At 46.0% G+C, this 26451-nt stretch overlaps 1 protein-coding gene across 1 annotated transcript in view; it reads right to left on the reverse strand.

The window, feature by feature from the left end:
- The window catches only part of ATP13A1 (ATPase 13A1), a 547512-nt gene that overhangs the window by 497674 nt on the left and 23387 nt on the right, over nucleotides 1-26451 (reverse strand). Inside the window, exons 3-4 of the mRNA XM_069604021.1 lie at nucleotides 22303-22493; nucleotides 9881-9953 (exon numbers count right to left, since the gene is read on the reverse strand). Coding sequence (XP_069460122.1) covers nucleotides 9881-9953; nucleotides 22303-22493 — 264 coding nt within the window. The remainder of the gene's footprint in view (nucleotides 1-9880; nucleotides 9954-22302; nucleotides 22494-26451) is intronic.

Genomic DNA, 26451 nt, shown 5'->3' on the forward strand with positions numbered 1-26451 from the left:
GAATCATACAATGTTCCCATCAAGGAAGATTAGGAAATCAAAATGTGCCTGAAGCACACAGCTGATTATGCTCTAATAAGACATTTCTATCTAGCTTGCCTATACACAAGTGTTTCAAGGCGCGACGAGGCAAGGGAGGGGATCAAGGGAGGACAAGACAACTATCTTACTAGGACCAGTGACATTGAGATAGCTCAAGGGAAAGGGAAGGGTGGAAAGTGGCAGGGGAAGGGGAGGAGGAGCAAGTGCAAGACATAGGATCAAAACATGGAAAAACAATAAGGGTGGCACTGCAGACAACAAGTGTTAGATAAGTGCCGGTAGGGGAAGTGTAGGATTGCAGATACAGCCCGAATCGCAGGCTTGCCAGGAGGAGTGCAGTGTGCAACTGGGAGGGCAGGGACCTGGGCCCATGGTTCATGAGGTAGCCAGGTAACCAGTGCAATAACAGACAGGAGATCAGCAGGAAAGAGGAAGAGAGAAGGCAGAAACAAAGAGGAAAATCTTGAGCTGCTTCCGGAACCGGAGATGGTTCTGCTCAAGTTTCAGAGGCAGGAAGGCTGTTCCAGAGGGAGGTGCCAGCCAAAGAGAGATCTGCCCCCAACTCGTTGCTTGGAAAAGCGACTGACCCTCAAGGAGTTGGAGGTTGAGGAGTGAAGAGCATGAGTAGGGAGATACTTCTAAAGAGAAAGCTAGAGATATTTTGGTCCCAGGCCCCTGACCGCTTTGTGGACAATGCAAACTGTCTTGAACTTGATCCTTGCCGCCACTGGGAGCCAATGGAGAGATCCCTGGGCTTGAGGCCAAGGACAAGTCTTGCAGTCCTATTCTGGATGAGTTGCAAAGGACAGACAGTAGAGGCGGGCAGATTTAAAAAGAGGCAGTTTCAGTAGTCAAGCCTAGAGCGAACCAGAGCTCTCGAGACATTGAGCTTCTGGGGGAAGGAGAGGAAAGGAAGAATACCTCTGAGGAGGTGCAGCCAGTAGTTTGCCTTCTTAGTGATGTCGGAAATGTGAGGAGAGAATGAGGGTGTGGAGTCGAAAATAACCGTAAGGTTCTTCGCCTCACAGGTGGGAAAGGGCCAATGGTGGCGGCCAGAGAGTGGCGGGAAAGAAGGGTGGAGGTGTGCTGATGAGGATCTCCGTCTTACTGGCATTCATGCAGAGATCATTGGGGGCGCACCACTAATGGATTGCAGAGCTATAAAATCTAGGATGAGAAGAGGGGACATAGGGGAGCCTGAAAGCGAGCTGGGTGTCATCCCCAGATCACTGAAAGTTGGAGCAGGGAGCAGCAATGTGGTGGGCGAGAGGTGCCAGGTATTGGTTGAACAACCAGAAGAAAGGTTAGACCCCTGGGGAACACCACAGGTGGAGAGAGAGATAGAAGAGAGGAAGGAAACGAGTTTGACCTGGGAGCGTCGGTCAGAGAGGAAAGAAGTCAGCCAGGTCAGAGCCTGATCAGTGATACCCAGGTTATCACAGAGCAGATTGAGCAGGATGGCATGGTTGACCGTGTCAAAGGCAGAAGAGAGATCAAGGAGGATGAGAACAGAGGGGAGATTTGAATCAAGGTTAGAGAGCAGATCTTCACGGATGCTCAGGAGAGCAGTTTCTGGCTGCTCTGAAGCCAGACTGATGGTCATGGAGATAACCAACAGATTCGATGTGAAGATTTAGCTAGGAGTTGTGCAGCTTTTCCAGGTGTTTGCCCAGGAAAGGAGTGATGGAGATCGGGCGATAATTAGCAGGAAGGGAGGGGTCAACTGAGGGTTTCTTGAGAAGAGGGTGCTTCAGGGGGGAGGGGAAGGTTCCAGAGGTGAAAGAGTGGTTGCAGAAGTCAGCCAAGGCTGGAGCGAGGGTGTTAATGTGGTCCTTGATGGTTTTGGAAGAACCCGTTTAGATGAGGTTTTTATAGATCTGACTTGTCTAGAAACCTTGTCAGGGGAGAAGAGAGGAAAGGCAGAGAAGAACAGGGGTACAGGGGGGCCAGAGGGAGAAGCAGGAGAGGCCGCTAGGGTGGACAGGATGTCCTGGGTTTTTGAGTTGAAGTGAGAAGCCAGGGCTGTACAGAGGGCCTGGGAAGGGACAGGAGGTAGAGACTCGGTGGATTGGCCAGTTTCTTGCAGATTTGAAAGAGTTTGGCCGTGTTAGTTGCTGCAGATATGCAGGCTTGGATGTGAGGACAGAGGCTGTATTGCCTTCGGAGCAGGCGGCAGGCCAGTTTGTCAGAGGATGTACAAGAATCTAAGTATTTCCTCTCAGTCACCCTACACTTGCGTTTAAGAGTGACTAGGTGCGAGTTTATCAGTGGCCACAAAGTGTGCCGACCCGCGTGTGTCAGCGAAGCCAAGCGGCGTGGGATATGCTAATTTGTGCATTCTCAGAGTAACATTTCACCATAAAAATTGTGAATTTTGGAAGGCTTAAATAGCTGAAACCTGTGGTTGTGGCATGTCATTTCCATAAATGCATACAGAGCCTACTGTAAATATTTGAGGACCATTTTAGGAAGTTCTGTGGACACGGAAGGCATAGAAGCGAGTTTCGTATTATAAGATATCCATTTTTAAATTTTGCCCCATAGATAGATCTGTATGAAATTTTAAACAGGAATTTACCTTACATTTTTTACTTTTTTAGGATGTCTGGTACATAATTTATCACACACATCAAGAGTAGTCTGCGCATTTCAAGTGTGGATCCTGACTCAACCGATACTAGTGTTCATAGAGTAAGTATTCTGCGGATGGTATGATGATCCCTGAACTAGCTTATTATGAACCTAGTTTGGACCATCTCTTAGGATGCTTGACTATTGTTCTTATTTTGAAAGAGCCTGCCTAGCAACATTACGACTGTTCGATAGTCCTCCCTTTACACCTTTGTGACAGTGTACTCTTTCAATTTACATGCTTCCGTTTCATAATCCACATGGGCACAGCAATTTAGTCTCCCATCGCAAAAACGCCTTTATATGAATTGCAAGTATACTGAATTATGGGTCGGTCCCTACTAGTCTGTAGTATGGAGTGGACGGGTAGAATTCCTGTACACAGCGGATTGGAAGACATTTTAATCTGCGTCTTGCTTCACAAATCAAGATATGTGTTATTGCCAAGAAAGTATTAACAATAGTAAAATTAATGTTTCATTAATTCTTATACAGAGTGCAACTCGCAGGAGAGTCTCTGTGTACAAGCGGTACAGTATTTGAGCTCATTGGGCAGAAGGAACAGGCAGAAATAAAATGTAGGAGCAACGATGCTCAGACGCAGGGCAAACACAGACGCCAAGAAAGTGACTGACTCTTGGGTGTGGCAGAGGGACTGCACAGAGTGAGTCAAGGCTATGTGCATGTCTGTGCTAGGGAACTGCTGGAAATTCAACATGCTGCATTGCAATCAGCTCCAAGGGACATCCCAAAAGCGTGGGAGTACTTATACAAATTTTTAAAAGCGGTTTATAATACAAATTTTTAAAAGCGGTTTATAATAGTGAATGTTTTGTCTTCTGCATTTGAAAGAGAAGAACAACAATCCAATCTAGCTTATTTTGTTACCATTTTTCTTGCTACGGTAGACCGCCTGTTAAGATGAAATTTCAAAAATCATCCCCGTGGGAGGAGTTTGGGAGGCCATCCCATTATGGTGAACAGGGAAGAGGCCCAAGTGCAGCCAAATCCAATCAAGGTAAGTTAGTAGAGCAGCTTAAGACTCAGGAGGTGTACGTGTGGTCTAGAGCTGCAATGAGCCTGCACAGAACACCAATAATTCCAGTTAGACAGGCAAGTAAAAAAAATATACAATGATTTATTAGGCCTTTAAAATACACACTAAGCAAATGAAACCTCTACGTAAATATTGTCACACACATCTTAAACAAATATATACTTTCGCCCTTAGGAGAAGATGGAAAGCGTTTAATTCAATGACCAGTCTGCAGCAGGTAAATGTTACAATCCTGCACCTCTGAATGATGAAGTAGTGCTTCATCAGTGATTCCACCCCTGGAGAAATCTGGGTGGAGGGGAGTGTACATGTTTACATACCTGCCCCCTCCCCTCCTTTGCCTTCATAGGGTTATAAATGTGTACAATCCTGCCTCTACAGTCAGTGAATGTACTCACCTGAATTCTCAACTTTTTGAACATCACTATTAAATCATAAGCACTGGCATTGCCATTCTCTTCATACACCTACCTATGACGTATATACTTTGAACTGGTGACATTTGCAAACAAGGTCCCAAACCATCTTCGCTGTTCTACGATTATCCTGACGTGTCTTTTCTAATGCCATTGCATCTGCATCTGCATATTTACCTGTATTGCACTAGTTAAGGAATCTAATACTTTCCTAGATCTCATAAGGGTAGGGTTCGACATCGAGATTCGATGAGGAGCTAAAACCAGCTCCTGGGTGTTTGGCATCACCCTGGAGGATGGAGCTACCGCAGGGGAACCAGGAGCTACCAGAGATGCTCCTTTAACATTTTGTATGAACCATTGTGTTTGAATGCATATTCAATGCGTTCCAATAATTCTTCATTAACATTCTCAAATACTCAAAGTTAATGTCACATTTCCATGTTTGGAAGGTATCAGTTGAGTCTAGGAGACAAAATTAGATCCTGGTAACTGTGGTTTCAAGCTAGCCAGGCTCTACTAAGCTAGGGTACAAAAATAGGGATACCCCTGGTGCTAATGTGGATATGGGGGGGGGTAAGATACTGTTAACAAAAAAAGAGGGAAATCCACATAAAAACCAATATTAATTTCATTGTCATAAATTCACAGAGAAAGTAATAAACTTATGGAGAAGGATTTGAGTCAGTGCCATATAGGTCAAACGACAAAATACAGGTGCACTCTGGTAGCTTTGCAGTTCTAGTATATTTAAATTAAGAAAAAAGTAATAAGAACATCAATGTAACAACCAAAGACATGTGACAAAAAGTTCAAAAAACATACAAAAAAGTTACAGATGATATGTGCAAACAAAGAATACATATGTATTAACAATTAGATTCGTGGATCAAAACAAAATTGCAAGTAGTAAGAAAAGATAGTCAAACTGAAGTAATAGTTACAGTCATCTACACAGTAACAGACTTGTATTTAGAGAGTAAGTTGAACAAATGCTGTTGGGCAAAAAAGGAGTCGGGATATTGTTCTATGTAAAGCATACGGGGCTGTAGTCATTTACAGGACTCTGGACCTGTTAGCTATTTGAACAGGTCTTCAAATTTGTTGAGTGCCAACGTGTAAAGATACCAAATCTTTTAAGGAGTGTCCAGTGCTACTCTGGAGGGTATTTTGGAAATAAATTCCCCCTGTGAAGTTGTCGTGCACCGGAAAACACGTTTCGGCTATGCCAATAGTTGGTGGCATCTATATGTAGCCTTCCTCAGGACGAAAAAGACGAGCTGCTGGCTCCTGTTGCAGAGACAGGAGTAAGCACAATGTGTGACTACACAGGCGTATGTCCAGAGTCACATACGATGCCTCAACCGAGGGCATGCTCAGGGGTCCACCTCGGCATTCCAAAGGGGCAGATATCTGGGTATTGAGTAGGGAGACCTTGGTAGAACCAGGAAAAAAGGTCTTGATGTATCGGCCGCACGACATCAGTGGATATAGTTCACTCTCCACTGGAAAGGACGAACAGCTCACTGTTCTTGCGTGCTGGAACGAGGGGTCTTCCAGTATTCGCAGAACTGTCTTGGGTCTAGAAAGCTGTGCGGGAAAAAGCCGGAGGTTGGCTTGTTCGTTCAATCAGCACCCCGCGCGGTGGCTGTCAGATGCGGCAGGGAGCTCGAAGTGAAATGGTCGAGGCGCGGTAACCATAGTGAAAGAAGCAGCTAATATAGCTCCCAGCTCTCCTCAATTTCGAATTCTGTAAAGATTAATGTATATAACTGTTTTATAAGGATTTGTGTGACAATATTTCATTAGATAGTTCAACTTGCTTATTGTGTATTTTCAAAGTCTAACAAATAATTGTGTTTTTGTACTTCACCCGTCTAACAGGATTATTAGGGTTGTTCTACATGGACTCATTGTAGCCATGTAGCACTCTCACCCCCTTCCCGACACTAACTCTTGACGCTCTGCTACCTTAACTTTATTGCGTTTGGCAAAAATCTCAGTTCCTCCCTATTCACAATAGTAAGGTGGCCTCCCAAAATCTACCCCCAGGGTTGATTTTATTAATCCATATTAATACCATATACGGCCATTCCAGACCAGATAGGGCAGTGTTAGGCAGAAACCTGTGCAGTTCCCTCTGGGACCACTGCAAAAGATTTAGGACCCCAGTAAACCCATTTGGTAGCAGTCTGTGCCACACAGATTCACTTGGTAGCTGTGGCTGAGTAGTCAGACCTCCCTCAAGAAGAGTTCGGCAGTATACAGAGTATTCACAATAGGTCAAAAGAACACAGTAGACCAAGTTAACACTGACCAGGGCTTGGTGTAAAAGAGATATAATTATTTATTTAAAACCACATCTAGAAAAACACAGGCACTAATAGTAAGCAATTCAAGAACACGGTCACTAAAAGATATGCACTGCCTTAAAAGAATATTAGACAAGTCTTAAGTAAAGCCCCACTTATTTTCAGACAGCGGTGAGAGCTTAACGTAGATGGCACTCTAATAATTCGTTTTAAAAAAGGGAGAGAAAAGCAGAGAATAAATTGGAACAGATCCCAACACTTTTTCATGAACACCACAAGAGAGGAAGGCAAGGAACACCGCGTGTTTAGAGTCAGTAGGCCGGATCCACTTTCAGAGGATCAAACGAATTGTGTCCAAGGTCACACAGTTGCAGTGCACAAAAGTCTTGTAAAGGTTAAAAAAGGAGTTGGACCAAAGAAAGAGACCAGTTAGAGGGTCAAGGCGGCCAGCCCAGGCCAGAAGGTTAAGGGGTTATTATTACCTTGTAGCAATCTTTAGAAAGGGAGGCCTGGCGGACACGGTACCTTAAAGTGGTGCGAATACTCCAGCGGGGGTAGTTGTTCCTGGCAGAGGATGCAAGTTGGTTGCTTTTTCCGGGGAAATAGAGGATCTCGTCGGGGAGGAAGACAGGAGTCCGTTGCACTGCTAGGGAAGAAACCAGCCGCAGAGTTTCTCAGGTAAAAGGAGCGGTCCTTTAGTTTGCGGTCCAGTGGTAAGTGGCTATCCGGTTGCCGGGGTGCTTGGCACGGGAAATTCAACCACTTAGCCGGTCGGGGTGCGAAGAGAAGAAGGTAAACTGGTTGTGCCCACCAGTCAGGGGAAGAAGCCTCTCCAGCCGGGAGATCTTCTGTCGTCGGGAAGTGGTGAGTCGGTTCCGCAGGGCTCCACCGGTGGTGTCGTCGTGGTAGGTCGGCTCAGCTTCTCCCTCGTCGGTTTCTAAGGTCCTGTGGCGACTTCTGAAGTTTGTCCCCAAAGCCCTGCTTTTATGCAGCATACCCCCATTCACTCAGCCTAGCTGTCAATCAAACATGCGAAGTGGTGAGCCGGGGCCAATCACACAAGAGTGCGACTTGAGTTACCAAGGTAACTACTCAGCCCAGGGTGCCTAAACCCCCTCCCACACCCAGACAGAGTGGCACCACTTTTGGAGGCTTCTGTGGAGAAGCCCGCCAAAAAGTGGAACAAAGGGCTCGACTTGGGTTGGAGTCACAGAAGAGAACACAAACGCCATTTTTAGAATCGAGTTTTGGCAAAAAATACCAACCGGCGAATTAATATTAATTAAATAAACCGGCGGTATGTTCGAGGCTATGAGAATTAAATAATTAAAGTTGGTAGCCTCGAACAATGGGAAAATCCCATAGGAATATATTCGCGGTCGAATATAAATAGTAGTATCCACTGCCACCAGCCAAAACTCGATCAGGGGGGACAGAGACGTGCCCCCTCGACTAACAGACCCCGGGGCAATCGAATTGCCCCAACCAGTACGTCCACAATATGATGGTTTGTACTGGTTTCTGTTAATAATTTGGGACTAGTAAAGCCAATGGTGACTTTACATGCCCTGGGAGACAGTAGTCAGTCCCAGGGTATGGAGTTTATGGTGGGGTGTCACTATGACACCCCTGTGTTACTGCACTGAGGGTGCTGTGTAACACACATAATAAAAACACATGAGACCCTATGGAGTAAAGGACCCCATAGCCCATAAAACACATTAACAGTCAAAGGAACACCATAAATCATGTCCAAGAGTGGGAGAAAAAGTCTCACTCTTGGCAGGAGAAAAAAACAAACTCCAGAAATCCAGCAAAGCTGGGGGACTCACTAGGTTAGGAAACTCAGCCTAAAGAGAGAATTCTCCCTAACAGGCAGGAAGAAGGCCCAAGAATAATATGGGCAAAGAATAGGCAAAAACATTGTGGCATGGTCATTTTAGGGTGATAGCAGTTGCGGTAACTGCAACAGTGCAAGTAAAAAGTATAAAAAAAGCAATAGAAAAATATCTGGTGCCACCAGCCCCTCATAGGCACATTGAACATGTGACCAAAAAGCCATTACAGAAAAATGGTTTAAGGCTACAAACTATCCTAACCGCACTTCACTTTAATGAGATGTGTACACGAAAATCCATAAAGAGACAGAGGGCCTCATTACGAGTATGGCAGTAAGGCAACAACCGCATCAGTATCGCTACTGGCACCGTTGTTACCGTACCACCACACTGAGTTCTGCTCATGGGTGCCCTTACAGACACCAGGTTTTACCGGGTGCCGTACCAGCACCCGCAAGCAGAACTTGATGGTAGCAATGGTACCGTTGATACCACCTTCCCCATTCACATTTAGCCCTATGGGTCTCAAATGGGAATGGGGATTCATTTGTACCGGCACCCAGAAAAGGGCAATTACTGGGTCCGCCATGGTCGTAATGACCCGGTAATTGCCCTTTTCTGGACACCGGATAAAAATCAATACCTGCGACAGCCGTGCCTGTACTACAGGCACAGCTACCGCCATACTCGTAGTGAGGCCCTGGCTCTCAATTCTGATCGTTTTATGGACGGATCAGTTTCTGCATAAGAATGGTTAAAAAAAGAAATTTAAAAAAAAAAAACATGGAAGTACATCAGGCTTTACTTAACTCCAAAAGATCAGGAGTCCAAACAATGCAAAAAGAAAGGGTGACCCACTGAATTCAACAGAGGAAAAGCAGCTCTTTGGTGAAATACTCAACCACCAATCACATTCTTCAGACATGCACATCTATAGAGGATACAACATTGAGACAAGGTGCACCAACCAAACCTATGGACGTTTGGGAATGGCCATAGAGAACACACCCAACAAACAAATGAAACAGAGAATTGGTTAAAATAAAAACGACTTCACAACACTGAGCTACCTTACACTAGTACTTTTTAAAATTAATGTTGTGAAGTAGTGGCGAGAGTAAGATTTAATTTGTATTTCATATAAACGTTTACATTCAGGAAACAGTCCATCTGGACTTTATAGATGGATTACAATAGATGCCATGATGCCTTTTCCTTGTGAACTATATTTTCTTCTGGTTTCATGTATGCAAGTTCTACATCTGTTTAAAACCACAAGAGGTACCCAGGGCAAACGTTCACTAATCCAGTTCTTAGTTAGGGGAATATGCTCCTTTACAAAATATGTACACAGACAGCAGGGCAATGGCAGGCAACATGCAAATATACACCACCCTCCACCCATTACCTCCAACCACATTCTAATGATCAGACTTCGTTGAGTCCCAAAAGGACTACATACACCAGCATCTCAACTTCATTAGGAAGCAATACTTTTCATGAAATCTAAGTGAAAGGTTTTAAAAATTCATCGAAAAAGAAAGTGTTCCAGGAGACAATCCAGCTACGTTTCAAATAGTTTACCTGAAAGACAAAGAAAGGTGCCGTGGCTCTTTCCTTGAACAGCTTCAGGAACTCTGGGACCACCATTTCAGCCCTGAAGGAAAAGTACACAATGCATTATTCCATATATCCATACAATTGTTTACATAAACCTAGCTAGGAGCTTCAGGTTTAGTGGGTCACAAATTCATATATTCATGTTTTTGTAAAGCACACCAATGATTAAATACACTTCTAGCCATTCTTGATAGTCGATACACAACAAACAGGGATGCGGGGGTGCAGGGTTGGCAGAGAGTCACATTATCGTAATAGAGTTCCATTTTGTTTGTGAAGACAGCTTCACCAATGATGCAAGCCATTCTACCACATTGGTAAAGCAATGTATCTTAATTAACTGCCATGGGTCCCCTCCCCCCCAGTGCCAAGGCCTTTTTTGGTGATTTCGGTATTTCACCACTCAAAGCCTTCTAACATTTTCTCCTTCATAATGATAGCCAATGGGGTAACTATTTTCTTTTTAAAACCTGATCACTGACATTTTGCATTTCAGAGCTTTCCTTTGTCTAGATGATCACGAGGAAGGCTCAAAATGGCTATTCTGACCACATGGGCTCTTTGCAAGCCAATCATAGCAGCCTCCATATTGATCCCAACTGGTTTAGGCCAGTAGAGGTCCTTGGACTATACCTCTCAATTCCTGTGGGCATGGCAAAGGCTGAATGGCAGTCGTTCAGACTAACTAGTATGGTTGGTCACCTGAGCCTCAGCCTCGAGACCTTTTTAGTGATGGGCTGGCCTTGGACAAGCCCCTTCGTGCAGGAGTATTTAAGCTTTGCATTTTAGGGATGGAATTCTGAAGAAAATGGTATTGTACTTGTGACGTATTCCCATACTTTTTACTGAATCTGTAATTCCTAGTTAAGTTATTTGATGATGTATATAAAGTGAACCCAATGAGGATTGTATATGACATGCATTCTTCTCCGTAATGGCATTTCTGATGATTGCATCTGCTTAGATTCACATGCTGTGCATATAGTCCGACAGTATTGTATCTTTCTTTCGAAGATCGAAAGCATGTCGACATGGCCGTGACTAACACTATCCCTAACGTGATGTTTAGTGCACCCAAAATTCCTCACGTGTCGAAGTCCCGCTGGTTGTTTCTATCTGCCGTGAGGGAGCCTTATAGAACACGGGAGCAACTACAGAAGAGAGAAGGTGTAAGAAGCCTATGTTCCTTCTACTCCACGATGGGAGGAAGGCTGGGCACATGTGAATCTAAACAGATAAAATCCTCAGAAATGCTATTACGGTGAGTAATGCATTTCTTCCAATGCTTGTGAATCTGCTTAGAATCACATGCTGTGCATAGACTAGCGAGCAGTACCCAGAGATGGTGGTGGGATGTGTTAAGGGACAGTAGCAAAGAGATTCTTAGCACCACTTGTCCCATCTGAGAATCAGAGCTAGAGTGTGTATCCAGGCAGTAGTGTTGTGTAACCGCTGTGCCCAGAGTAGAGTGTGATCTAGGCGTGAAGGGTAGATCTCTCTTGGCAAGAGTGCAACAGTGTGATGCAGTTTACGATCCACTTAGAAATAGTGCATTTACAGACCAGTTGCCACTGAGAAGAACTGGTTTGTTTTTCTTAGTGGCTTTGTCTTTTTTCAGATAGTAGATTACCGCTCTCCTTACATCCAGTGTGTGGAGGCTTCTTTCCGCCACATTATTGGGGTTCTGGAAAAAGGTGGGTAGTTCTATGGACTGGTTTACATGGATCGTTGCGAAAGATTTGGGTGCAAAGCGAGGGGATGTGCACAAAACCACCTTGTCTTTGTGAATCGCGACGAATGGGTCCTGAACTGAAAGGGCCTGCAGTTCACCAACTCTCCTCATAGAGGTGATCGCCACCAGAAAGGCAGTCTTGTAGGGGAGTGCTTTAAGGCTAGCCTTGTGCATGTAGTTCAAAGGGAGGTCCCATTTGTCTGGCAAAAACATTCAGGTCCCACCAGGGAGCTCAGTTGGAAATAGGGGGATGAAGTATTTTTACCTCTTCCATAAAAGCTTTAATTACAGCCATGAAACCTTGCTCTGTGACGTGGTGTACGCCGAAAGTGCGGCTAAGTGCACTTTAAGAGAATTGAAAACCAGTCCCGAATCCAACAGGTGGGTTAGGTAAAGGACGATATCTTTAGGTGAGCAATCAATAGGATTGACGCCCTTGACATTACACCAGATAGCAAAGCGCTTCCATTTGCTGGAGTAGCAAGGTCTGGTGGTAGGTTTCCATGCCTCCCAGAGTATGGCCATGCATCTCTGCGGGAGCTGAAGGTGCCCATACTCTATGACCTCAGAAGCCAGGCTGCTAAGTGTAGAGTTTGAGGGGGCATAGTGATAATTTCGAATTACATTATGTCGAAAGTCATGTCGAAAAAAATAATTTTGAATGTCTATTTTTGTTTGTTTTTTGTTCGAAGTGGGGGTCCCCACAACCCCTCTTTTTTATATAATTGAATTTTTGTTTTAGCCCTTTTTTTTTACTTGCGGAACCAAAAAAAAACATGTAAATACAAAAATAAAACATTCGAGAAAAAAAATGTGACTTTTTCAACATTTCTGGCATTCAACCTAATGTTTTTGACTTTTGCACTGCACACCGTTTGAGGGCATGGGTGTAGTGTCTCATGTTGTATAGACATGACAGCTTCATGGGAGGGGAGATCGAAATTGCAATGAGATGGGAGAACCAAGGTTGCCGGGCCCAGGGTTATAGCGACTGGTTCTTGGTGCATCTTGTACACTATTCTGTTGAGCAGGCGAATTGGAGGGCAGAGGGGAGGGAGCGTAGACAAATCTTACGGACCATGTTATCCACAGACAGTTCCCCCCTTGGAGCGGTTCTGTGGATACCTGGAGGCGTAATCTGGGCGTTCTTCAGAGTGGCAAATGGAGAATAGATCCATCTCTGGGAAGCCCCATTCTGTGAAGATGTCGAGTCCTCCTGTAGCCGTCACTTGTGTTCTACGGGTAGGGGGAAATCTCTGCTGAGTCAGTCAGAAGATTGAGTTCCCTGGAAACTATAAGAAGGAATATGTTGTGTTCGAGTGCCCTTTCAAACTGCCCCAGAACATTTCGGATAGCCCTAGAGAGAGTGAGTGCCCCCCTGTTTAAGTAGTACATGGTGGTAGTACATGGCTGTAGTACTGTCCGTGAGGACAAGAACTGTTTTCCCCTGGAGGTGTGTGTAAGGGCCTTGAACACTGCTAGTAGTTCCAACAGGTTGATGTGATTGGATGCTACTGCTGGAGACCACACGCCATCTGTTGAAGGTGAGCTCCCCACCCCGTCAGAGATGCGTCTGTGGTGAGAGTGCCTTCTACTGAGGGGGTGGTGAAGGTTTTCCCCTGCAGAAGGTTTTCCCTTGACCACCACTGCAGGGACTGAACTAGGGCTGCCGAGACAACCACTATATCGTCCCACTGGCCTGACACCATTGGCTTGAGAGCCACTCTTGCATGAGGAGCAGGCGAGTGTGAGGAACTCGGTAGATGCAAGAAGCCATCATCCCCATCAGTCGCATGGCTTTGCATACAGTCACTTGGTGACTGGCTACATAGTGAGGGATCTGGAACAGCATGTTTTGGACCCTCAGAGAAAAACTAGACCATCTCCTGTTCGAAATTAGAGGCCCCAGAAATTGACCCGGCTGGGACTTAGACTGGATTTTTTCTCATTGATAGAGAATCCAAGGTTGAAGAGGAGATCTATCCTCTGGGTATTTGTCTGGCATGTTCCGTACAAATCCCCTGTTATGAGCTAGTCTTTGAGGTAGGGATATACTGGGACGGCCTGCCTGCACAGGTGAGCCGCTACTACCACCAGCACCTTTGTTCTGAACACCCTCGGGGCTGAGGCAATGCCAAAGGGGAGAACACCTTGAACTGATAAAGGGTGTCCTCTATCATGAGCCTGAGGTACTTGCTGTGCGCTGGCAATATGAAAGTATGCATCTTTCATGTCCAATGTGGCCATGTAAATTACCTCCTGAAGTGTTGCCATCCTGAACTTTTGAGGTTTGCCATCCTTGTTCGGAGGGTGCAGGTCTAAAACAGGACGCAATGCGAGATCCTTTTTGGGTAAAAGGAAGTACACTGAATAAATACCAATGTTTACCTGGAGAATGGAGACTACTTCGATGGCGCCCCTTTCCAGCAGGACCTGAAATTCTTCCAGCAGGATGCGCAGGTGTTCTGGCAAAAGGCATCTGCTTCTTGGTGGGTGGTAGCGAGGTGGTCGGAGAAACTCGATACAATACCCGTGGGCAACGGTATTTAGTACCCACTGATCTGAAGTGATCCCCCTCCCAGGTGTGGACGAATGAAGACAATCGACTCCTGACCGGGGAAGCGCAGGAGGGGACCTGAACCAGCGAGTCACTGAGGTAGATGCTGGGGAGCCTCTAGGAGTAGAGTTTCTGCCTCTACCCATGCCCCTACGAGAGCCTCTCTTTTGGCACTGGAAGTTACCAGAGGATCCTTGACCGGAGCACCAGGAATTATTTCCTGAGCCATACTGAACCTTGGGGCGAGCGGGAGAAGGATTAGCCAGTTGGAGCCTCCACGAAGGGCTTAGCCGTGATTTGGCCACGTGATTCCATGGTCTTGTGTTCTTTCTTTGCCGTCTCTAGGGCATTGTCAACCACTCTGCCAAAAAAATTTGAATCTTCCACTGGCTTATTAATTCGAGAGGCATGAGTTTCGGGTTTGAATTCCATGGATTTTTAACCAGGCCTATTAAGCAGGGTACCCTGCGCGAGTGTGTCCAGCTGTCTCAGTCGAGTCCAGAGTGTTGGTCAGTATGTTTTAGGTTACTTGTCTGCCTTCAGCCACGACAGCCAGCAGGCTTGATCGGGTGGGCTCTGGAATGTCCTGAAGACCATCCTGCACGAGGCCGCACTGGACATCACTGTAACTTGCCAGTAGCGTAGTGCTTTTTGCGATACTTTTGGGTAGGCCGCAGAGGCGGTCAACCGCTTGCCCAGGGAGGGGCTTCTGCTGAGGACAGCGGCACCCCTAGTCTTTTCTGAGTGATCGTAACGACCAAGGGGTCGGGTGTAGCATGACCCCTAATGTAGAATGGTTTTGAGGGTGGTGGGAAAAATCATTTCCCCACCTGGGGGTTAACTGCCCGAGTGAGAGAGACACAGCAAAAAAGGGGCTAGGCGTTTATTTAATTCAATAAAGGAATAGCTTGGCTAGTTAAGAGCCTTCTCCTTGAGGATATCCTCCACGAAGTCCGAATCTGGAGCAGCTTTGTGCGTTGCAATTTTAAAATGGGCAGCTGTTCTTTTTAAAATGGAATTGAAAAACATCTGCTCGCCCACAGGTGACGACACTTGGTGGAGGAGTTGCAATGGGATCTAGACAGACGGCGTCTGGGTCGACAGCATGAGTCTGTGTAAGCCAAGGACCCTGATCCTCCATCTGGTCCCAGTCTGGGTCCTGATCAGCCGGGTCCTGATCAAAAGGGTTAACCTCTTCATAAGACTACTCCTGGTTTGTGTCATCTGGGACCTGCAAGATGTCTTCTTGTTGTCCCTGTGCAGAGGTGGGGAGTCTCTGCAATTTGGAGGTGATGGGGCAAGAGTCCACTTCCCTTGGTCTCTTGGGTAGAATATACCGGTCTGAAAAGTCAATGAACTGTGACTGAAAATTTCTACGGTCCTGCGGGCGAGGAGTGCTTCTTCGACGACTGTCGAAGAGCCCTTAGGAGTTGTGTGCTCTTGTACACGTGGTGCGGGGCCTGCCTTGTCGCCGGGGTGCGATTTACCCATAAGAGTGCCGGTGGGGCTGGGGCCGGGCATCTGGGAGCACACAAGTTCTGCTAAGAGGTTGATGGCTTACAAATCAGAGCCATGGCTGTCGACAGATTCCTTGTCATGCTAAACGACGGTGCCAAAGGGGAAAGGGCTTCGGCATGCATAGCGTAGGCCGCCCACCATTTAGTCCGCCTGTCTTAATGTCTTCAGTCGAAAGATCTTACAGGCCTTGCATAAACGCTCGATGTGGTCGCAAGGAAGACACGGATTGCATCAGCAATGTGTGTCCTTCCGAGGAAACTTGCCATTACACCACGGGAAGAATTTAAAAGGGAGTCCTCTCCATTGTAGAGGGTAGCAGCAGCCAGACCAAGAAGAGAAAGAGGGGTGAAGGAAATACATTCTCAGAGAGGAATAAAACACTCTACAGTAAGTAAGGGCCTGGCCGTAGGGCAGAGGCCACAGTCAACAGTCGTCGAGCTGATGTAGATGTCGGCAGCGGCAGGAAAACCATGAAACAGTCGAAGGTCAAAGTGACTAGACGATCGTAGATAATGGAAATCAATGTTAGCAATATAAACTCTTAGGAGCTCCGCATAAGCGACCAACTAGGTTGGCGGAAAAAAAACAATCTGGTGGGACCTCGACGTGCGAGGGATTTTGGGTACACTAAACCGTCATGTTCGGATAGTGTTACAGTCACGCCCATGTCGACGTCCCTTTCGATCTTTGAAAGAAAGATGCGATACTCTGCAAATTGCACTAGTTGTCAGACTATATGCACAGCACGTTATTCCAAGCAGATTCACAAACATCAGAAACTGTATTATAGGAGTATTGTGTGATAGAACTGCCTGCTAGATTCATTTGTGTATTTTTTTGAACTGACTAAATCAAATCTTTAGGTGTTATTCTGTGTGGACTCCTTGAGGTCACCTGACCCAATCACATTCTCTTGAGAATAAGCCACGACTAAGGTGACCTGAAATCGGTCCCCCAGACCAGATTCCAAAAAGCCACCCGACCAGCAGGTTTTACCGCAATTCCTATAAACATCTATATTGGGGGTACTACTGCTCTGCTGCTTTTCTTCTCTGAGGCTTGGGGGTCATCTTCAGACCGCTGGAAAACTTCCTTGCAGTCTCTGTGGCCATCCCTCTATTTGCCAGTACTAGAATCTGCACCTGTGAGATCAAACAGACTTACCTCCACTGACGTGGATGGCTCTATAACTTTCTCCCTTTCATTCCAATGCAACTGTGAACATACCAGACTCTCCTAAAATTGACTCTGGAGTACCTACCCCATGACATTTTACCTGTATACTCCAGGGGTTGTGAGGAACCTGACGGCATCCTGTTTTAGCAGTGGGATTACTTCTTGAAGCGTAGTCATGCAAAATTTCGGAGGCATGGCATATGTGTTCACAGGGCGCAGGTCTAGGACAGGGCCCATTGTAAGGTGTTTCTTTGGCACAAGGTAGTACATTGAATAGATACCCTTGTTTAGCCAGTTTGCCAGGACTATTTCTATGGCCTCCTTAAGTAGCAGCGCTTTGACCTCTTCCAGCAGAATGCGCGGTTTCTCCTGCGTCGTTTATCTTTGTCTTGGTGGGTGGTTGGGTGGTGTCTGAGTTCTATGCAATAGCCTCCCGCCGTGGTGGAAAGTACCCACTTGTCTGACATGATGCCCTCCCATGACTGGGTAAAATGAGAAATGCGACCACCTACTGGAGAAGCATGGGAGGGGACCTGGAGCGGGAGGTCATTGCTTTGGTGGGGTGGAGCCTTTGGAGGAGGATGTACCTTTACTTCCTGATCTTCTCTGGCCCCTTTGAACATCTTCTTTGGGGGGTGGATTGCCCCTACGAGGAAGCCCAAGATGTCTGCCCGCCCTGGTTATACTTTGAGGCCCGTTGGGAGTTTTGTCCTCTAAAACAGCGTGCATTAAATGCACCCCTCAGCACAATTGGGTTTGTCTGCGAGCTGTCCCATGGATTTGAGGGTGGTCCTCCTTAGCACTTTTTAGTGTTTCCTCGACCGCTTTCCTAAATAGGGTGTTAGGTTCAATTGGCATATTTTAAGAGGCTTGGGTTTCAAGCTTGAAACCGGATTGACGTAGCCATGCATGGCGTTTAATGGGGGTACCCTCAGCTACTATCCGCCTGCATCACCTGCTGCGTCCAGATTATTTTTCAGGATGCAGCTTGCCACCAGTTTACCTACTGTTTTTTAAAAGCTGTGTTTTTAGGGGATCCGGGGAAGAGTATTTGTTGTGCGATCTCATCCCACTTGTGGCAATTACAACTCGCCAGGAGCGTAGTGTTGTTGGCTATCCTTACTTAGTAAGCAGCCGAGGAAGCTACTTTCCTGCCCAGTGTGTACATCGTTTTGCTCTTCTTGTCTGGAGTGGCTTCGGCAGAGGCTAAAGGTTTGTCTGCTTTTTTCCTTGTGGCGGTCACCATGCGAGTCGGGCTTTAGCGGACCCCGATGTGCAATGGGTCCGACGGGGCTTGTGTAAACACTTTCTCAATGTAAGGGTTGACTACCCTGGTCAGGTTGGAGGTAAACCAAGAAGGCTGAATGCACCTTTGGATAGATTGGAGCAGTGGAACGAACTGTGCTGCACATCTCTTATCCCACAAGATGTCCTCTACAAACTGTCGACTTGAGCCTCCAGGGTATCGATTTTAAAAAGTTCTGCAGCTTTTAAAAGAAGATTATACTGCAGCTTGTTTCCACAAGAGAATCAGCCACAGGTTGGTCAATATGGTCTGGAGATTGAATGATGTACACGTAATCATCATAATCCCCATATTGGTCTGTATCATCTATGCCCCCTTGGGCTGCTATTGAGCCAGGGTCCTGCGAACCTCTAGTGTCAAAATAGTATAGGTTGTCAGGACTAGGCTGTGTCACGTCTACGCATGGTCTTTTAGGCTGCTTATTAGATGCTTCGCTTTGAGGGGGTAAGTTGTTCAGGGTGTTGATCAAAAAGGTTAACAAAGCTAGACATTCTCCTCATTACTCTATCAAACTGTTCTGGAGTGCATTCAGTGGAGCTTGGCAACACTGTGGGAAAAGGGGCAGGTAAAGGCTCTGGTGCAGGGGGCTGTTTGTGGTGCATTACCCCCTCAGAGGGCGACACTAGGGGCAGAGTGTTTTTATGCTTTGTAACCAGTGATTGAGGATGGGCATCGAAGATTTGGCGGTTTTCGATGTTTCAGATGTTTCAGATTTGTTTCAGATTTGAGGAGTGTGTCTGGGACACGTTTCTTAATGTGTTCTCTTATTTTTTAATAATTAGCAAGAGCAGTCGACGCATCTTTCGACGTGCCGTCACCAGTACCCGATTACTTGTCGGATTTGCTTGCGGTGTCGGAACAGACTTCGGCGTCTGTTTTAGGGGCCTGTCATGTGGTAAAACCATTGGCAAGGAGGATATGGATTTTTTAGACCTTCCCACGACATAGTCGATTGTTGGCCATGAGGGGTGTGTTTAGTGTGGGTGCTTAAGCCGCCCAGTGTCGTCTCCATAGCCGAATCTCCGGCATGTCTGTTGGAGTCGGGGGCTCGCATGTGGGAATCCGTTGGGTCCCAATTGCCCTCGGCATCACTTAGGACACTGATGCTGCCATCACCGGAGGCTCCCTCAACATCCATGACGGCCTCAGCGTTCCGGTGCAGAGCCTGTGTGAATCCTTACAGGGAAACAGGGAAACTTGCTGTTACAGGAAGGACAACATTTAAATGATGTGTTTTCCATAGTATGGAAATATGGCAGCTCAGTTATGTAAAAGGAGGAATAGCAGAGCCGGGGCTGTTGGGGCCTAGTTGGCTGCAGACAAATTCGTAGAGACGGGTGAGTCGTCGTCGACTAATGGTCTTGCCGTTGCCGGAGATCTTGCGGTGTACGGCCGTCTAAAGGATAGGAAGAAGTTCTGAATTGAAACTTTTCATAAATAATGACGTTGGCCAGAAGAAGATACTCTGCAACTTGTGTCCGACTAGGATGGCGGAAAAATCAATCTGCGGGACCTCGACGCGTGAAGGACCATGGGTACAGGAGACGTCACACTAGGGATAGTATTACTGGCATGCCCTGTCGATGTCCCTTTTTGAGAATCGAAAACAAAAAATGTAATACTACGCGCCTACCACTAGTCCGTCACAACCCCTTCATCATAATCAGGACCTCCACCGGGCCCAGCTGCCTGTCAGCCAATCCACCCATAAGTGCGGTCCGTACTAATACATCTGTGGCACACTTCGGATCGTGCAACTGCAGGAGATGACAGCCCGCCTGGCCGCACTTCTCCGGAATCACTATGCTGCTTCACTCCGGAATCTTGCACTGCGGGCACATCTCCCTGCAGCGTTGCATCCAGCCCGGTCCAGGATGGAGTCTCCCCTTCGTGGGGACAGACGAGAGGGTAAAGCCATGCCTCGCAGATGCATTTAAACGCATACGCTGCTCCATTGAGGCTAATGTGCTCTGTGTTCCTCCACAGCGGCAGTCGCTGCAGGACATTTTGATTGATTTTACGTTACTGGGATCGCCCCTGCTAACCTTGTCCACAAACCACCTCACGTGCTCCACTTGTGCCACCTCACGCACCCCCCGGCCAAGAAGATTGAGATTACTGCCCAATCAGAAAGTACTATCCTTTGTTCACCCGTTATTTATGGATCTCCAGTCAGCACCACCAGTCAGGATCTCTGATCTTCAAGAAACTGTATTGATATTACGCAGCTCAGTTTTCTTGCTCGTGGAAGCTGCAGTACTTTCCGTGCAGTGCGATCCTCTTCCCCCCTCCCCCAGTCTACCCACCCATTCAGCTTTTAGTTTATTTACTTATATAGCGTGCCTAGCCCGATGCATCTGGGCGCCTATGCTTGGTTAAATATGTTACAAATCACAGTACATATTACAGTGTCAGTTTACAATAAAATGACAATATATGCAGCTATATATGCAGTTTATATACAGTATACTATGTGGAAGAAAGGGAGAAACCTCTGTAGATAGCTAGGTTTTAGGGAGGTTATGTGGACAAGTGGCTAAAGTTCTCAGTATAAAACAATGACAGTTTGAGAGTCACCATTCTATTATCTGGCAAACTGGGAGAGCCTAAAACAGGTTTAAGACGACTGAGCACTGCGTTTATCAGACCTTGGATTTTTTTTAGCATACAGAGAAATTACGCACAATCTCTGAAAACCTTTTCTACATAGGTCTATTCTGGTTTTTGGCTTCAAACACATTACTGAGGTGAAATAGGTTCACTGTACTAGTATACCCACAGGCTATTCATTATATGTTTAACGACAAACAACTATGTGGTCAAAACTCCAAAATGAAAACACAAGCTTTCAAAGTACAACAAACAAAAAAAGGTTTGAGTCAACAGATGAACTCTATTCACATTTGAAGTAGCTCACAACATTACAATGCCTGCCTCCTCTCCTTTTGTTAGAAAAAGTGTGATGACAGTGCAAACAAAATACGTTGCAGGACTATCTGAATAGAAACCAGCTAGTCAGCATTTTAACGGGTCCACGCTCACTTATACCCAAATGAGTGCAATGGTTTGTTCTAAAACACAGCACATGGTGCTCATCTTTCAGGGAAATTGCAAGTGCATGCTGGTTTACAGGCAATACCATAATTAATCTAGGATAAACCTCGAGCAGTTCGATTAATACTACCACAGCAGAATATATTTTCTGCATTAAAACGATTTTCATGCGAGTAAGAAAAATACTTGGATGTACCTTTCCATCGAAGACAACATTTCACATGCTCTTGAACTAGCTTTGGAGAAAATTAGACATACATGATACAGACTGTGGATTATCCATAGGAATGTATTCAGATCACAAGTACTGGAAGGAAATTCAATCCCAGCATACCTCTTCCTTCAACCACATAACCATCACATAATAAGTGTTTCAGAAAATAAAAAAACACAGGAATGCGTGTTTGATTCATAGAGAAAACAGTGAGTTGGAATTTTCTATTTTTTAGATTGCATTCATACCGAGATGGAAATGCAGTGTCCGGGCCCAGGAAGAGAAATCATTTAAAAAGGGAAAGTGGTGGCATAGGTGGAATGAAAGGCAGTTTAGAAACCTCATTTCTATCCTGTTTTCTGATTCTAGTGATATTTTAATCCCGCAGACTGGCTATGGGGAATGTTGCGTAGTGGCTCACTCCCTAGCCTCACAAGGAAAGGCGCCCCTTTGGGGAAAAGTGACGAAACCCCCCGATACGTCACAGACCCTAGCTGCACCTTAGTTTTGATTGTGTCAACAGTGCGTTTGTATAAATTGGTAGGCAAAGCACCAATTTAGGAGCCCTTGGCCACACTGATGTGCATCAAAGTACGCATTGTTCTGCTAAGAAATCACCTTTCTAAAAGTATTTATGCACAACAGAAGTTTTACTTGGCACAACGGTAGGCACTCAAAAAACACATTCAGAAGAAACGCAAAAACTAATAGCAGTGTACGTGTGTGTGGACGGGTGTAAAATGCTGAGAAGTGCATTTAAAAGAATTTTAAAATGGGCTAACTAATTTGTTTTTAAAATCAAGATTTATGACAAAAAAGTAACACTCACTTGTTCAGCCCATACTTCTTCTTTGCAGCTTGGAAGTCAGTATCCTCCTGGTAGCCTTTGGCATTCTGGTAGTGTGAGAGGGGATATTCAACAGGAAATGCCACAGGGGTGAAGGCTTTGCGCTCGTCTCTTTCATAGCAATACTTAATCTTCTGAAACTCGAAGGAAAGAACCTCCTCTCCATCTTCTTCCTGCAGGAATTTTCCAGACATCAGTTACAATATGAAGAACCCTGGAAGGCACTTTTACAGGGTAGATCAACTGAATGGCAAAAGGTCCAAATAAATCACAGTAATAACTTTTATATAGTGCTCATTGGCATGGGACATAGCTTTGTAGCTTGTAGAATAAGTATGCATACAAATGATCATGTAAGCTTCCCGTTTTGTAGCTTGTAGAACAAGTATGCATACAAATGATCATGTAAGCTTCCCGTTTTGTAGCTTGTAGAATAAGTATGCATACAAATGATCATGTAAGCTTCCCGTTTTGTAGCATGTAGAACAAGTATGCATACAAATGATCATGTAAGCTTCCTGATACTTGCACATCTTTCACATAGTGCAGTGTGCGGCATGGCCATGCAGCAGCATGATCATTAGCATTGTGCATGTGTGGTGGTTCAGGTCGGCACAGAGTGTTCTGCAGCCCGTGTTTTATTGCCGAGCTTGGCATTTGCCCTCAGCATGGATCACATGTGGGCCCCATATTTTGTGTTACACCACTACCTATGGCACGTTTGAATGAAAAGTTCTAGCCTTACCTCTCACTGTATGTGCGTGCAGCCCCTTCATCAAAAGCTTGCTGTGAGCTTTGCAAGCCTCTAAAATACAGCCCACAATACAATAAAAATTTTAGAACTTTGACTTCCTGGATTGTGCCCTCCAAAAGGTAAGAGATGGTCTGACTTTCTGGAACGGTCCAAGTAAAACGCGAGAGCCCTCCTGCCTTCTGAGCAGTGAAGCACTTCTTCACTCTCCAGTTGTGAAGATGGGAAAAAGGTGGGCAAAACCTCCTCCTGATCAATGTGAAAGGTTAAACAAGTTTAAGCAAAAAGGAGGAATATGTCCTTAAATGTACCTTGTCGTTTCAGAAGCCTAAGGCTCTGCAGCTGCCAGTGGCTGAATCTCACTGATACGGCTAGCTGACAAACAACAGAAAGACGGTTTTCAGAGTGACTAACCTGATCTAAATTGATGCTAAAGGGTCAAAAGAATTGCAGAGTGTGGCCACCAGAACCACATTCAAATCCCAAATAGGAGGCTTTTTATGGCAAGATATAATTGCACGATCCCATTAAGTTGCCTCGATAAGAGTGGGTGTTCTGTGGAAAAACGGCATTTGTTCAGAATTTCTGCAGGCCCCTAAGGCTGAAAAGTAAGAACCGCAAGACTCGCCTCAACTCTCAATGCTCCTAAACAGAAAAGGAAAGACAATGTTGCCTAGAGAACAGCAAAATAAAAGCAGGGGATGGATGGGAGCTTTAGAATTAATCGTAACCTCTAACATCGCTCTAGGCAACCACCCAGACCGTCATCATTTGCCTGGTGGTGTGTGGTCTCATGCAGGAGGAATATAAACATGCTGTTTGTGTTGAACTGCCCCCTTTGGGGTGGAACCAATCCCGATTTGCATATGGTCTCCCCCTGCCCCCAGGACAGGCTGATGCCAACCTCATCCAGGATGCATAGACCTGACATTTCTGAATCTGAAGCTTTGCAAAAAAGGTCCATCACTGAGTACCTTCAAGAGTAGATTGATTGAGCCGATGTCTCCTTGAGCTCCCACTATCGTAAAAACCACGACGACTGGCCGAGTATCAGCTCCCACATTGAGCTAGTCTGCCAAATGCATGGCCTGAAAGTAGATCTGGTTGGAAAGAGCCCAATGGAGCTGGTCACACCTGTCATTTGACGCAACTAATTTTAAGGTAGGGATTCTTGGATGTGCATAAAGCTCTGGCCCAGCCCATTGGACTGACAGCCCAGAAGGATGTGAGAAAGGGGCTGGGACTTGGGAGTAAGTGGAGCTCATTATGTCACTCAGTTTAATTGTCTTGAGAGAATGAGGATCTGAGCAGTTAGCTGAGGTTGCGTCAGGGCTTTCAGATGCAATTGCTATTATTACTTTTTTTATTACCCACCATTCACACATTCTAGGACGGGTTCCAAATGTAGGGGAGCTGAGAGCTATTTAGCTCCTGCTTATAGCCGAGAAGCCTGGTTAGCTTGACACCAACAGGCACCAGGAGCTTCTTTTGACTCCCCAGACCAACCAATGCCGAACACACATCTATGTGGATTTAACTTTGTGTGTTTGGGACAATCTATAAACAAACATTAGGACCCCTCTATATACCACTTAAGGAATAAGGTGTTAAAACAATAAGCAAAATTATAGGTTCTTATATTATGTGCAAGTTACATTTGTGGAACGCTATGTACTAACTCCTTGTCCCGCCATGGTAGCGCTTGATCACTGGTTAATTCTGGATAATTAGGAGCTGCTTTAAGCTCCTGCTTATCCAATCTTAATGTCAACCCATGCTAGGAAAACAAGTTGGAGACGATAGGTCAGTCGTATGAGCCATCCCCACCAACTACTCAGTCCGCTGTATGCACGACTAATTTAAAGCTTTTACCAATTAAATGCACTTTTATAAACAGACAGCTATGCAGGGCTGCATGGAATAATTCGCCAGGGCCTTGTGGTGATGGTGGGGGGTGAGAATTCATGGTAGGTCCTCAAGGCCCTGGTCAGCATCAGACTTGCCCCCATGCTCCTAGAATTCAGAAAATAACTCAAGACCCACCTCTTCAAGGAGTCTCTCCCTCCGCAACACCTAGGTCATAATGTCGCCCTCGACGCCACCCGATTTGCTAGATGCTGTCCACCCCTCTCCTCCCTGCCACCCTGTACAGCTGTAACCCTCATCTGTGTCCCTCTGTATCCTACCCCCCCCACTGTATATCTGTACAGTTGTATACCTCTTATGCGCTCTGTTACTTCTCAAAGCTAGGTCTGCACTCAATAAATAAATCTGAACACTGATAAAACTGAACTCCTTTTATTCCCTGCCATCACTGTTCCTCCTCCCTCCCTTCCCCCCTTCATTCCCTTTCCCCCCGCCCAGCTCTCCTCCTCTCCCCACTCCCGCAACCTTGGTCTCCACCTTGACCCTCACTTCTCTCTATCGCACCACATTTCTCTCACTGCTAAATCCTGTCGCTTTCACCTCTATAGCATTCGTAAAATTCGACCCCCTTTACCTTTCACGCCACTAAACTTTTAATTACTTCCCTCCTCTTCTCCAGACTCTTACTGTTCCTCCCTTCTCTTCAGACTCTCCACCTCCCATCTCTCCCCTCTTAAATCCATCTACAACTATGCCATCCGCTCCCTATGCCTTCTCTCACCTCTTGACTCCATGTCCTCCTCCCTCAGCTCTCTAGTTTGGCTCTCTTTCCACTCCCAACTCAAGTTCAAGTTCCTCTGTCTTGTTTTCAAATCCCTCTATGATCTTGCTCCCCCTTACCTCTCCTCCCTTCTTTCCTTTCACACCCCTTCTCGTCCTCTCCGCTCTGCTAATCTTTTCCTAACCTCCACCCTCCGCCCTGCGCCCTCTGCCCTGCGCCTCCTTGCACGCCTTCCAGCTCCTTTCCACTGGAACCACCTCCCCTTCACATCCGCTCTTCTTCCTCCTACCCTTCCTTTTGCTCCTCTCTAAAATCTTACCTCTTCCTAGCACCCCACCTTCTCTACCTCCTCCCTTCCCACTTTACCCTTGCCTCATACTCCTCCTCTTCCTTACCCTCTCCATCCCTCCTATCCCCTTCCTCCCTTCCCCTGCTTGACTCTTGTCTCACTTTCTCCACCCTTCTTCCCTCCCATTCCTGCTCTTTCCCCCCGTCCTTAACTCCTCTATCACCTACCACTCCCTTGTTCACCTCCCCCCTACTACACCCTCCTCTCCGCTGTAATATTGTATCATTCTTTATGCTGTTATCAGGTTGTGGTTCAATTGTCATCTTATGCTTGCTGTATGTTTATCTGTTCTCATGTAAAGCACTTTGGAGTAAAGGGCTATATAAATTCAATACAATACAACTAAATACCATAATAAAAGAGGCAGCAGAAAGGACAAAGGGA

Source organism: Ambystoma mexicanum, chromosome 3q (assembly GCF_040938575.1).
Source record: "Ambystoma mexicanum isolate Mex_15411 chromosome 3q, UKY_AmexF1_1, whole genome shotgun sequence".
Lineage (NCBI taxonomy): Eukaryota > Metazoa > Chordata > Amphibia > Caudata > Ambystomatidae > Ambystoma > Ambystoma mexicanum.